Source organism: Vombatus ursinus, unplaced genomic scaffold (genome assembly GCF_900497805.2).
Source record: "Vombatus ursinus unplaced genomic scaffold, bare-nosed wombat genome assembly UNPS02014935.1, whole genome shotgun sequence".
In the NCBI taxonomy this organism is placed as follows: Eukaryota; Metazoa; Chordata; class Mammalia; order Diprotodontia; family Vombatidae; genus Vombatus; species Vombatus ursinus.
The window spans coordinates 1813138-1827609 of NW_020954713.1; the positions used below are offsets into that span (position 1 = coordinate 1813138).

At 47.0% G+C, this 14472-nt stretch overlaps 1 protein-coding gene across 2 annotated transcripts; it reads right to left on the minus strand.

Annotated features, from left to right (window-relative positions):
• Positions 1–2961: 2961 nt before the first annotated feature.
• LOC114029588 (CD209 antigen-like protein C) lies at positions 2962–13362 on the minus strand. Of its 2 annotated transcripts, XM_027844115.1 has the most exons (9): positions 13227–13360; positions 12861–12941; positions 11751–11837; positions 11066–11155; positions 10774–10863; positions 10214–10276; positions 9927–10078; positions 5773–5882; positions 2962–3557 (listed from the first exon to the last, which is right to left on the minus strand). In XM_027844115.1, exons 1-9 carry the CDS (start codon positions 13270–13272, stop codon positions 3416–3418), a joined length of 861 nt encoding a protein of 286 aa, XP_027699916.1. In that variant the 5' UTR covers positions 13273–13360; the 3' UTR covers positions 2962–3415. The 2 variants fall into 2 exon arrangements, with proteins under 2 accessions (XP_027699916.1, XP_027699917.1); XM_027844116.1 differs by lacking the exon at positions 11751–11837 and having other exon boundaries at positions 13227–13362.
• Positions 13363–14472: the final 1110 nt, after the last annotated feature.

Genomic DNA, 14472 nt, shown 5'->3' on the forward strand with positions numbered 1-14472 from the left:
CAGATCAGCTGGGTAATAGCTCCCACCAGTCAGCTTTCTAGAGTTCATCTCCCAGCCTTCCCCTCCTCAGAACTCTAATTAGGACATCCAGTTCTCAGGGTAACTTTATGATGAGACTCTTCTTGTGGGGTCCACCTTCTCCAACATCCTCCTGCAACCAATGGATGGCCGTGTGGCCATATGGCCAATCTTTAGCGGGGGTGCTTCCTTAACTGATGTGTTTTACAACTCTTCCACACCTTAGTAAATCATCTCTGGGAGTTGTAGTGGTTCAAAATATAGGTTCAGCATATAGCCACTCCAATGAGCTTGTCCTCAGAGGACAAAGGTATAGTCTTTTGCTGATGGAGTCCATGTGAGATTTTGTGACTGGAGATCCCAGCATCATGGCCTAATGGAAAATCCTGAGGGACCCAACCTCAAATGAGCTGAGTATGGACTCATCCAGATGGGGACTCATCTAGGAGGGATGCCACATGTGGAAATGAACATGGCGGAGTGAACCCTACGTAGAAACCGTATTAACTCTGAGCCCACTCTTCCTAGATGAGGTAATCTAGGGGGGAGTGTGGTCCCAAGTTGGGAATTTCTGTTCTTGCTATATCTTCACAGCAAATATCATTTTGCAAAAGTTCACTGATGTTAATTTGTTAATTGGTAATTAATTGGTAATTGCTAGCAGCTAATATATTGGCAAAGGGGCTCTATTCAATAGCATTAGAGAAAACCACAGCACTGTCCCTTAGGGGCACCCCTAGAACACTGAGAGGGAGATGTGACTAGCCTTTCTCTGGAAGAGTAAAGCCAGGGTATTACTACGTGTAGAGCCTCACTCACGTGGGAGAAAACTGGGTCCTTCACATTTGTGAGAACCCCGCTGGAGAGATTCTTCACCTGGGATGTTATTAGTTACTGGATATGCTAGTTTTCAGGATCCAGCTGAGAAAAAGTGTCACATGTTTTTCATTTCAAGTCATTTTTTTCTTTTTGGTGTGTTTTCCTTTAAAAATCAGTTCTTTTTGTGATAATCTTTGTAGGCTTTTGTATTTGTTTATTCATTCTGTGCTTAATTACTGATATCAATTTGCCAAGTTGCTGAATCCTGGATAAAGTACTGCTATTGACACTAACATGAGACTTTGTACCACTAAAATGCTGGTGCCTAGCTGATAAATGCTCCATGTTCTTCTTTTGCATTTAAACAGACTGTTGGCCTTATTGTGACATCCTTATGATCAAGTCCATAGAGTAAGGTTTGCCTGCTAGCCTAGAAATTCCTGAGGAATCAGTCCTTAGTGGATAATCCTTGGAGCCTCACCCTTGTACAAGGCTTGTTTGACCTTGTTTTCTGTTGTCTCAAATTGCACCTACTTGTCCTCTCATTGGATGAGTTTGGAAATCTAGTAGGGGTATCCTCATAATGTAAAAGATCCATTGGGGGAAATTTGGGGTGCCCTTTGGAATAGGGACACAGAGGAAATTTGCCTGGACCTCAAAAGAGTTGCCTACAGTCCAGGGACCCACAGAGAAATGTTGGCATTCCCCCACTCAGAAATTCTTTTCCACACCCCAGTTAAGTGACTTTATTCACTGAGGAACTCATGGAAGAATTTTCTCCGAAAATAGTTTGGTTTTTCACCTAAAGGTAAAAGATAAGGGGGCTCAATCTCTGTGGAGAGAGTTTCATGTTGTGGTAGAGAAATATCCTAACCACTCCCCCCATGAAAGTTGCCAGTCGTCCTGATGAATATCTGGCCACTGGACCTGGGTGGCTCTGGAGGAGAAAGTGAGGCTGGTGGCCTTGCACAGCCCTCCCTCACTCAAATCAGTCAATTGCAAGTCCCAACATCATCTCCCTGATGTTATGGTCCTCTTCAAGAATGAAGGACAAACACAACTTAAAAAGCTATTGGAACCTTCTTCCAGGCTTGGTTGGCTCAGGGGCCTAAAGGCTTAGACGGGACCTTCCACCTCGAGGTCACATGAGGCCCTCTAGGCCCTCAAATTCGGCCTTTTGACTGAATCTAAATCTCACAAAACAAATAGAGGCTGAAGGTTCCCCACCCTGGCTTAGACTGTTGACATCACTTCCTCATCATCCAAATACAAAATGGCTACAAGGTCATATGAAAGCTTGGCTGGTGGATTTTGATGGGCCAGGGAGCTTCACTCAGCCAAATTAATTCAAGGAGTCCTCAATGCCTACACATTAGATTGTGAGCTCTTCAAAGGCTCCTTTTTAATCCCCAAGATTTAGCAGTGTCTGATACATAATAGACGCTTAATAAATATTTATTGACTGATTAGCTGATAGATTGTTAAATGTCCTTTTCCTGCTGTGGCTAAGTAAATCTCTTTTCCTTAACTGTTGAATGACCTATAAGAAGCTCATTTTATTCCATTATTGAACCTAAACTACCAAGGGACTGACCCAACCCAGAACACACGTGCTCTGGGATTGCTGAGAGACTAAGCATTCTTTCTGAGATGGAAAGCATGCTTTTCTTTGTCTTTTCCTTTTCTTTATTACCTTTGGGTTAGGGAAGGCTGTTTTTAATAGTAAAATGGCCCTCGCTGAGTGCTAAAGATTAAGCTTTTAGCTCTACTATTCCTTCTAACTCCATTGGAGATGTCTATGACCTTGTGAGCTTCAAAAGGTTGGAATAGGGAGCTACCAGGAAAATGCTTTCCTTAAACCAACCTGCAGAGGTAGATAATGCAAGTATTATTATCTCCATTTTACAGATGAGGAAACTGGGATCCATAGAGATGAAACTAGTCACCCAGTATCACACATCTACTATCAGAGGTTGAATTCCTGGCTCCAAGTCCAATGCTTTTCCCATCCCATGTCACTTCTGGTTCCCCCATCACAATTAATCAATCAACAAGCATTTATCAGATGCCAATTATGTGCCAGGCATTGCCCATCCCATGTCATTTCCAGGTCCTCCATCAAGATTAATCAACCAACCAGCATTTATTAGGTGTCAATTAGGTGCCAGATACTGTACATGCAGGAAACCTTTACAAAAATATGCATAAGATGGGGGAGTCATTTATTGCAGTGAAATGGGACCTCCAGGCAGGGATGGATGGTCAGCCACAGACAGATGGAGTCTAGAGTTCAGAACTTAAGGGAGCAAGCATGCAAGAGATGTAGATGTGGGAGTCAGCTAGATGGAGGTGATAGCCAAAGCCATGGAGATTAGTATAGGAGATAGTGTAAGGGAAAGGTTTATTTGGGGGAATCTCAGGGAACTTTGGCCTTCATGAAAGAAAATAAGGGCCAGGATTCACAAGAGGATAAACTGAGATACAAGAGTCCTGGCTCCCAGCCCCATCTCTTCTTCTCTCCTATCCAGACACAGTCACCACCCTTACCGACCCCTATGCCCCCAAGCCCTGGAGCTCCTCAGAGCTTGATACAAGGGGAAGCTTCCTTCTCACAGATCCAGTAGTTCTCCTTGCTGCAGGGTGCATCATTCCAACCTTGAGAGGTCAGCTCACAACAATCCTCATCACCAGCATTGTTGGGTTCTCCCTCATTCCAAAAGCTGTGAACATTAGCCTTTTAGTGTGTAGTCCTCCCTTCTCCCACACTGGAGCAGCCACTCAGCCCCAGTGGTCAGTCCCTTGACACCAGCTCCACCATTTTCTCCACCTGGACAAAAGCTGGTCTGTGCCTCAGATGAGGCACCAAGCTCCCCTACTCACTCCTTCTGACTCTCACAACCAGCACACACACACACACACACACACACACACACACACTCACAAAACCTATACATACACCCATAGCCTTGGAAAGAGACCATCTCATTCTGGGGAGGGCCCCATCCATTCCCCATCCCACTCCCGCTTTCTGCCACCCCTGCCTTGGTCTCAAATAGTCCTCTGGGAAGCCCCAGGAGTCTAGTGTGTCTGGACCCCAAAGATCCCCAGCCTTCCCAGACATATGGAGGTCTGAACAGCTGAGACTAGCTAAAGAAATTCTTATTTAGACACATAGATGGGTTTGGGGAGGAAGGAGATGATAGGTTCTTTCAAGGTTCCAGGGCATCCCCAAACTAAAGGTCCTTAAGGATCCAGGGTGAGTTCTCCCTTCCCCACAACCCCCCAAAGGGGGAGCTGTGTTTTCTCATATGACAAAGCTCTGAGCTTTGGAGTTGTTTCCAAGGCATTGTTCCCTTCTGAAGGGTCAGGAAGTCAGTAGAATCCTATGATCACAAATCTAGAGTTAGAAGGCATCTCAGAGTTCATCTAATCCAACATCCTCTTCTACAGATGTAACTCTAGTTTTAGACTTATGCACTTTGCATGAGACTCTCCTAATTGGTGAAGAGAATGATGGCGTGACCCTGTATAACTGAGAAAGGCAGAATTGGTGCAACAGCTTTGGAGAGGCAAGACATTTTTCCGTCCTGCTTGGAGAGACACATGTGGTTCCAGACTTTGTTTAGGACCAACTTCAAGGAGAGAAAAAATACTTTGAAAGTAGCAAACATGCAGGGGATGCCAGCACTTCAACATGTCCCTAATTTCCAGCCTGCTACCCTAGAGATTTCAAGAATTTCCCTTTGACTAAAATTGGAGCCTCTCTCTTGGTTGAGTGAGATCTCAGCTTATTCCCATCTAAAAGCTTCTTTGCTCTTGTACACTTTCTGGTATAGTTAAATCTGTAGAACTCTGATTTCTGTTTGTTATCTGCCTAGATCAATGGGATTATTACTCACTATTCACTATTTGTGATGGGCATTTGTGTAATTAGCATTTAGTGGGAAAGAGCCAACCCAGTGAGGGTAAGCTTGGGGCACTTTCCCCCTTGAAGGGATAGTGACCAAGGAAGCTAGTGGCTTTGTTGCTTATGAACCTAAAAAAAATGTTGGGCACCTAAACCAACAATATTGGAGGGGAGTTCCAAAGAGATAAAACTCTAGTCTGGTACTTCCTTTCAGAGAACAAAGAAGCCAGCCTCATGGCCCTTTCTCCTACACCTCTCCAGGCAGGATTCAAAATCTCCCTTGGAGAGGGGTGGGCAAGATTCCAGGATTATCTATCAGTGCCTTTCCATGAGCCATATTTAGTCAATTCACATGAACATACTCATCTTGCATGGGCAATACACACCTTACGCAGAAAAGCAAACTGAGGTGGAGAGAAGTTAAATGACTTGCCCAGGATTATACACAAGGTCTAAGGTAGCAAGTGTCACTGGCAAAATTTGAACACAAGATTCTTGACCCCAGAGTCAGTGTCCTTCTCAGTGAACCTTGAGGGATCAAGCTTCTAAACAAGCTCTGGAGGAGAGCACTGATTTTGGAGAGAGACTGTGATGGGTATGGGTGTAGGAAACACTGCCAGGGGGAGATGCTGGCTGGAGAAGATACCGATTCTGGGGCTGGACACTGACCAGGGTGGTGAGGGAAGATGTTGACTGGGGCAGGGACTGACTGGGGATAGAATGATTGTGGTAGAGAGAAGGAGATGGTGGAGATACTGACTGAAAAGAGGATGCTAATTTGGAAGGAGAACTGCGACCCTCACTATCAAAGGGAATTGGATGGGGGGGGAGGCTTGGTTTTAACTTCCCTTGACCCCACAACAATGAAGCTGGGGCCCATTGGCTTCTGGTGCCTGAACTCAGTTCTGATGCTGGAGTTTGGGGCATCAACTGGAAGGGATGAGGTTGTCCTGTGATGCTTTTAGGGAAGGTCCTAGCTCTTGTCTTCCCCTCCCTCCTGGGTCTCTTGACTGCTGCCAGTGACTTACGCCTGCTTCAGAGTCGTTCCATCCACCCAGTGCCAGAGCCCCTCTTTCTTCTTGTCACTGAGTCCCACCCACCACCGGTGGATGGAGTCAGCCCTCTGGTTCAGGTATTTCTGGGAAGCAAAGAGTAGGGTGAGTGTTGGAACTCTTATCCCTCACTCCCAAGCACCAAACAAAGCCTTAGTTCTCATCAGGCTTGGACCACTATTGAGGCATTTCCTTCTTTCCTCTGCCCTTATACCCCAAGGATTCTTCTCTCCTCAGACATGCAGCCTTCTAACCACTCAGTCTGGTACCTGAAGGCACTCACTGGAAGAAAATTCTTCCCTGTGCCAAACTATTGGAGAGATGACAGCAGCAGCAGCAGCAACAGCAGCTAGCATTTATCTAGTACTTTCAGGTTTGTAAAGTACTTTCCACGTTACCTCATATACAGATCCTCTTATTTGAGGCTCCAGATAATCCTATAAGGCAGATCCTATCATTATCTCCATTTTATAGATAAAGAACCAGTTTGAGAGAGTTTCCGTGACTTTGCCAGCATCACAGAGCTAAGGATGCTTCCGAGGTGGGCTCTGAAGCCCATTGCTCCTTCGAGGTGCACTACCTGCCTCTCTGAGTTAGAACACCTGGGTTCAAATCCTGGCTCTCCTAATTACTGCTCATGTGATCTTGGGGAACCCTCTTCCCTTCTCTGGGCCTTGGTATCCTCAAATGTAAAATGAGAAGATTGACCTAGCTCATCTCTAAGGTGTTTTTCAGCTCTGATCTCTGCAGCCCATGACCATCTGCTTTCTCCTGAGGAGACAGCCTGGTTCCAGCATCCATGTGTGACTTCCTGTTGATGGAGTGAGGCTGCGTCTCCCACATGTGTGTTCTGTGACCCTCTGTGATTCTCAGGCTCCTTGGAGTTCATCTACCACACGCCATGGGCCAGCCTGAATGAATGTGTCTGTGGTGAGCATGGTAACAGCTTGTGCGTGGCACAGATGCTGTGCCCCTGCAGCCACATCCCAGGGTATGACTCTTTGCCTCTTCTTGCCACTGGGTGGGGAAGGGGGGCAGTATGGAAAATGGGGGTGACATCAGAAAGAGGAAAGAATCAGGGAGAGAGCCTTTCACACACCATACGTATACATGTGCTTTGTCAGTCTCTTTTTGCACATGTTTGTGTTTCCATTTTGGTTTTTTTGTTTTTAGTGAAAAAGAGGATATATGTTTTTGACAATGACAAAAAATACCCAAGTGGTTTGCTATTTCCTTCTCCAGGAAGGACCTAAGGGTCATAGGTTCGGAGTTAGAAGGGACCTTGAAGGCCAAGTGTAACCCCTTGTGATTGTCCAAAGTCACCCAGCTAGCAAGTGGCACAGCCAGAATTCAAACCCAACTCCTTTGATTCCAAATCCAGCACTCTGTCCATTGAACCACTCTGCCTCCTTCACTTGCCTGGTTCCCATGGTGTCCCTCTATTACTCCAAATCCCAAATCACAGAATTTCAGTTGGAAAGCATGTCAGAGACCATTCCGTCTAACCTATTCCTAAATAATTGTCTCATGTAGTCATAAAGGACAAAGGCTCATATGATCATAGAGCACCAGAAGGGACATTTGTGCCATGTTGTCCAACCTCTTCATTATACAGGTGAGGAAACTCTTTCACCAGCAAGGTGAAAACATCCAGAGTCACAGAGGTGACAACCAGCCTTTTCTCAAAGATGTCCAACAAGAGACAACCCACCACCTCTCAAGGTAATCCCTCCTACTTTTCAGTAACTCCTTCTTAGGAAGTTTTTTCCTGGTATCAAACCTAAATTTACCTCTTTGCAGTTCCACCCATTGTCCCTAGCTTTGCCCTCTTGGATCGGGCACAAGGCTGATAGATGTATCTTCCACATAGCAGCCTTTCTACTACTTGAAGACAGCAGCCATGCCCTTCTCTGGTTAAACATGCCCAGTTTGGATAGAATCCCCTCCTAGGCCTGTCCTCCAAGCAGTATTCTCAGCCAAAGCTCATCACCTCTTTACTCCCCAGTCTCAATCCCTATGCCCCATTCCTGCCTCCCCACCCAGAACACCCATTCCTTTGCCCCTCATGGCCCTCTGCAACTTCAAAACTTGGTGCACAACACCCGTTTCTAGCAGCCATCTCTACTTAACTGTGCCTGACTGCTCATTCCTTTGCTCTAGGTGCCTCTGGCCCTCTACACTCATTAGGGTTCATTTCTAAACATCTTTTATCCACTTAGCCCCTGTCTCCTAAAACTGAACTGTAACCTCCCCAAGGACCACATCCTCCCTTCTACTGCCTTCTTGGCAACAGGGCTTTGAACAATGGATGTGAGCCCCTTCCCGTCTCTTGAATATAACCTTTTGGGAGGTGGGGAAGGACAGAATTTCCTGAAGAATCTTAGGGGATGACTAGACCAAAGTCATTCATTTTACAACATCACCCCCTCCCACCCTGATCTTACACACAAGGAAACTGAGATATGAAGGGAATAAGGACCTTGCCCAAGATAGTAAGTAGCAGAGGAAGGAAGGACTTGAACCCAGGTCCTCTGACTTCAAATACAGTCCATTTTCTTCTACGCTACTTCCTACTTAGAGGCAGGGCTTAGCTACAAGGGCGTAACTGGGCACAACCTAAACATCCCAGTCAGAAGGAAAAAAGGGAAGCAAAGGGAAAGTAGTAAAAAAAAAAAAAAAAACAATTCTGAGGACTCTTTCCAGTTAACTAGCTCCGTGGCCTCTACAATCCAGCAAACTTACCTTGTCACTATTCCTCATCTTCAACACTCCATTGCCCATATCTGTGCCTCTGTATTGTGCCCCATGCCTGGAAAGCCACACCTCTATCCCACTGGGGTGCCTAGTTTCCTTCAAAACTCAGCTCAAGCACCATCTTCTATGGCAAGCCTGTCCCAGGGCCCCAGTTACCAGGACCCTCCTTCCTCAAATTGACCTGCATCTATTTTGTGTGCCTGTTCTAACCTGTTAGAATGTAAGCTTCTTGGGGCAGCTAGGTGGCACAATGGATAGAGTTCCAGCCTTAGAGTCAGGAAGACCTGAGTTCAAATCTGGCCTCAGACACTTGATACTTACTAGCTATGAGACCCTAGGCAAGTCACTTAACCCTGATTGCCTCACCCCCCCCCCAAAGAATGTAAGCTTCTGGAGGGCAGGAATTGTTTCTCTTTTGCCCTTAAATCACCAGTGCTTAACACAATGCCTGGCTCAAGCCAGTGCTTAAAAAATCATTGCTGTGTAAATGATTGAGTTCTGCTCAGATTCCAGAGACACAGACTGGAAGGCTAAAGTGTGAGGAGGGAATGGAAGCGGCAGAAGGGAGGCCTCACTTCTACTGGGTTTAAAAACTCTTAGGGATAGCAATAGCAATAGCAATAGCAATACCAGTACTTTCTCATGGGGGGTCTGAGAGCTGGGAGGGCCCCTAGAGGTCAGCTAGTCCTATCTATAGCAATAGGGAGAAAAGAAACTCGGGCTCCTAGGATTCAGAACCGGCATGGATCTTATTGCTCATCTAACCCCTGTCTCTTCCCCATAATTTTGTAGCTGAAGGCAACGAAGCCCAGAGCAGTGAAGGGCAGCTTGCCCCAAGTCCCACAGCACACAGAGCAAAGACTCTGGAACCGGGTGGTTCTCTGACCCCAAATCCAATTCTCATTTCAGTCTACCAACCAGTACTTCCTCATGGGGGGTCTGAGGGCTGGGAGGGATCCCGGAGGTCAGCTAGCCCTTCCCTCCTGATGGAGGATACAGCATCCCTGACGTGGGGTCTCTGAGCCCCTTTGGATGTTCCAGGGGCTCACTGTCTCATGCAACAGCTGCTTTTGTAGTTACATAGGTCAGATTGTGAACAAGTTCTCTCACAACTGGCCAAAAACTATTTGCTATCACTTACTCCACCCCTACTTCATCTAGTCTTGTTCTGTTTTCTGGAGTTGTGCAAGAGAAGCAAAATCTAACCCCTCTTTCATGTCACAGATGGCATAAATCTAGAGTTAAAAGGCATCTTAGAGCCGATCCCCTCAATTTGCAGATGAGGCCCACGGAAGGAAAATTATTTGCCTAAGGTCGCATAGATAGGACAGATCCTGGGTTCTGGGGATTTGGATGGACCTGGAAAAGCAACTCACCTGCTCCTCAGAAGAGCTAATGATAACCAGCTTGGAATCATCTGCCTCACACGCCGCTCTGGCTGCCTCCCATGGCTTTCGGTACACAGAGAACTGGTAACAACTGTCCTTATAGAGCTTCCAGTCACAGGGACATGGACGGCAAAGGGCACCTGTGGGTAATGGGCAGGAGTAGGCAAGGGGCCCAGGGGTCCTGGCTCCCTCTTCTGACCGCTGAATTCATGCCCCAGTCTAATTCCTGCTCTCTTCAGTTCCCCACCCGTCCCCATGTGCCAGGCTGTCCTTACTCAGGGTTTTGTTCAGTTGTTTGATGAGTTGTGCAGCTTGAACTTGTTCTTTGGCCCTCAGGTCTAGGGAGGGAAGAAAAGAGGAGTCAGAAGGATGAACACCTTTTGATCTTTGAAGAGCCCAGATGGCCTGCCCCGAGCCGAATCTTGCTTCCTTGGAGAACCCAGTTGTCCTGCTCTTCCTTTGTCCTCTGGATCCCCAGAGATTCAGAGTTGTGAGGGATTTCAAGGGTCATCTGGTCCAAGCCACACCTCAAAAAGTCCCTTCCCTAGGGGGCAGTTAGGTGGTACAGTGAATAGAGCACTGGCCCTGAAGTCAGGAGGACCTGAATTCAAATCCGGTCTCAGACCAGATACTTACTACTGTGTGACCCTGGGCAAATCACTTAACCCCAATTGCCTTGCCCCCTCCCCCCCCAAAAATTAATAAGAAGTCCCTTCCCTAGAGAACCCCAGTATCTTTCCTGTGCCCCTCCCTGCTACAAATCTCTGAGCCCTCCACCTGGTGATGCTTTCTTCCCATTTGCCCCAGGTATCTTTCCCCCAGTTCTTGGCCTCACCCCCATCGTCTTTCAGCTGGGCAGAGAGCTGGTTCAGTTTCTTCTGGATTGCTTCATGCTCCAAATTATGCTGACTTTGATTCTGGAAGACTGGAAGGCAAAGCAATGAGTCTGGGCCCATAGCAGTTGCACCCATCCAGTGAAGGTCTGGGGAGTTAGGGATGGAGGGAGGGAGGAAGAGAACCCCACTATCTTTCCTGTGCCCCTCCCTGCTACAAATCTCTGAGCCCTCCACCTGGTGATGTTCTCTTCCCATTAAGCCAAGTATCTTTCCCCCAGTTCTTGGCCTCACCCCCACCATCTTTCAGCTGGGCAGAGAGCTGGTTCAGTTTCTTCTGGATTGCTTCATGCTCCAAATTATGCTGACTTTGATTCTGGAAGACTGGAAGGCAAAGCAATGAGTCTGGGCCCATAGCAGTTGCACCCATCCAATGAAGGGCTGGGGAGTTGGGGAAGGAGGGAGGGAAGAAGACAGCCTGATTCCAAACAAGCTTCCCTTTCTCTGGAATCAATGGTAGGTTTGGCACCTAACCCATGATCTCTCTTTGATGTTGCCCTCTCTAATAGCATGGCAATCTCACCCAGGACATAGGGCTCAGGCCTGGCCCCCAATTCAGTCTGACTTCAGGGACCCAACCCTGCTTCCACTCTTGCAGAGTAGCCCCCAGATTCCCAGCAGCCCAGATTCCTAAATTAGTATAGGCTATAAAGCCACCTTCAAGATCCTGTAATCCAACCACTTCATTTTAAAAATAGGGAAACTGAGGCCAGAGAATGGAAGAGACTAGCTCCAGGTCACACAGCTAATACACAGCAGTAGCAAAGCTAGAACTTGGATTCTCTTACTCCAGTTTCAATGCTCCTTTCATTATATCAAACCATCTCCCTCTTCCCCATCTCCTGATTCCCATGAGAGAGACCAGAGATGGAACGTCTCCTTCCCCCAGCCCATTCCTAGCCCTGGGCCTGGGCCTTACCTTGGGATAAGATAATGATGCTGAGGATGAAGGAAAGGGCAAAGAAGACTATCCTCGTCAGGAAGCCCAGGCGACTCAGCCAGGGAGCTGCAAGGATGGAGTGTCGGGGGAAGCCCAGGCCTCCGGGCCCCCAGACCCAGCTTCCCTTAGGAAGCTTTCCCTGTGTTCATCTACCATGTTACCCAGACCCCGAATAGGCGGCATTCCATTTTGGAGCTAGAAAGAACTTTCCAGATCCACTATCTTAGAAGCAGCTAGATGTTGGCAGCAGATAGAGAGTATTGCAACTGGCCTCAGAAAGTCCTGCATTCAAATCTAGACACAGGCACTCACTGGTTAGCTATGGGACCCTGGGCAAGTCACTTTACTTCTCCTGGGTTCAGTTTCCTCATCTGTAAAACGGGGGTTATATTAGCACCTACCTCCTCAGGTTGTTGTAAGGATCAAAGGAGATAACATATGTAAGGCTCTGCACACCTTATAGTACTATAGGAGTGCTAGCCATAATTACTGTTATTATTACCTCGGACATCCTCATCATCTGGAGCCTGTCTCCCAGGACACTTCCACTCACCAGGAGCTGGTCCCCACCCCCACCAGGACATATACATGTGTATATGTGTATGCGCACATGTCTAGATGTGTGTGCACATACACATGGATGTGTATTAATATAGGCACATTTGTACACATATACTTATAGGCATATGTGTGCATGTATTGTATACATACATATATACACTGTTTATGTATAGGCTCACATACATTGTATATGCCAAGTAAGTACAATGTAATTTCAGAGAGCAACGTACTAACAGTCAGGGAAACAGAAAAGGTTACATGGAGAAGAACTTTGAGCTAAGTTTTGAAGGAAATTAGAGATTGAAAAAGGGGAAGATGAAGGGGAATGCATTAGAGTTGAATAGAATTACTTTACTGACAGGGTGTGCTCCCTGTATAAACTGCCCATGGAGGAAGCCCGGGAGTCCAGCATGTAGCCCCCTGCCGTCTATGCCCCTCTCCTAGGCCCAGGAAGTCTTGTTTCTTAGTCCTGTCCCAGGCTATTATGGTCCCAGAGGGCCCCCTTCACTCCTGGCTGTCCCCACATACCTGGAAAGCTCCTCAGGCTCTGACTTCTTTGGCTTCCGAGATTGAAGTGGCTCCATCCAGAGGGCATCAGCACATCCTCATCTAAATAGAATGATCAGACACCATTCCCCACTCCCCCATCAACAGGAGAGGAAATAGGTAGGCAGCGAGCAGATGAGTCCCTGGTCCCCCTGGCCCAAGGACAGTCTTGCTAACTCAAGTCTCTACCTTGCATGCCACTTCTGGACTCCCCCTTGCCTATCATGAGGAGAACCCTAGTGCTCTAGACTGGAACCTGAAGGCCCTCCCCACCAACCCCTGTCCACCTCCGCTGTGGCCCTGGCTCCTAGTCCACCCACTAGCACCCTTGGCCTCATGCCTACCCACCCAATCCTGCCAGCTCAGGGGACTTCGGATTCTCAGTGTCACACATCTCTGTTGCCCTTTCTGAAGGCTGCCTCTGTTCTGCATAGGGATCACATCCTCTTCCCTACAACTAAGCAGTTTTTCTTCCCTTCTCAGATGCTCCCTCCCAGACTCCCCCGCTCCCGCTGAATGAAATATGAATGGGAAGGGAAATGAACTTACCCTGCTCCCCCATTGGCTAAAATAGAATGGCGGATAATGAAAAGGAATGGAGTAAAAGACAACGTGGAGGGCAGCCCAGAGAGAAGTGGGCAAGGGTATTAGTGGGATAGGGGACAACCACTCAAGTAACGGGCCCCAAAGAGGGCCTGAGCACAAGGTGGATTTGGGGGGATAGGGAGGAGAAAGGACCTGGATCTCAATGCCAATAAGGGCAGCTAGGTGTCAAAGTGGACAGAGCACTGAAGATTCTCATCACACAGAGGTCCAAGATTTGCATTGTGGGGGGTCAGCATCTACTTACAACCCCTTAAGTGTTTCTTTTACCAGGCCAGTCAAGGTTAATGTTATTTCAAAGCCAAAGTCATTTAATCCAATTTGTTGTTCAGTCATTTCAGTCATATCCGACTCTTCGTGATCCCATTGGGGTTTTCTTGGCAGAGACACTAGATTGGTTTGCCATTTCCTTCTCCAGCTCATTTTACAGCCAAGGAAACTGAGGCAAACAGGGTTGAGTGACTTGCCCAGGCCTATCACACAGCTAGTAATCATATGAGGTCAAATTTGAATTCAGGTTTTCCTGAGTCCAGGCCCAGCACTCTATCCACTGCTAAATATGTATTAAGAACAACTCCCATCACTAATAGACACAAGGGCATCTTCTCCCACAGGTTACCACATCATCAGTGGGGGAGAGGATACAAACACAGAATAAGTGTAGAACATAAACATGGGAGGCATTCATTGGGACCACACATGGCCAGAAAGAGACCTGAGGGCTCACTAAACCCCATTTGTACTGGCTGTTCCCTGTGCCTGGAATGTTCTTTCTCTTCATCTCATCTCCTCATCTTAACTTCTTTCCTGGCTTTCTCCATGATTCAGTTCAAATACCATTTTCTACAGGAGGCCTTTCCCAGTTCTCCTTTTTCATCCTCTCTCCTCTAGGATTACCTTCTATTTAAATTGTTTGTATCTTGTTATAGATAGATAGATAGATAGATAGATAGATAGATAGATAGATAGATAGATAGATAGATAGATAGAT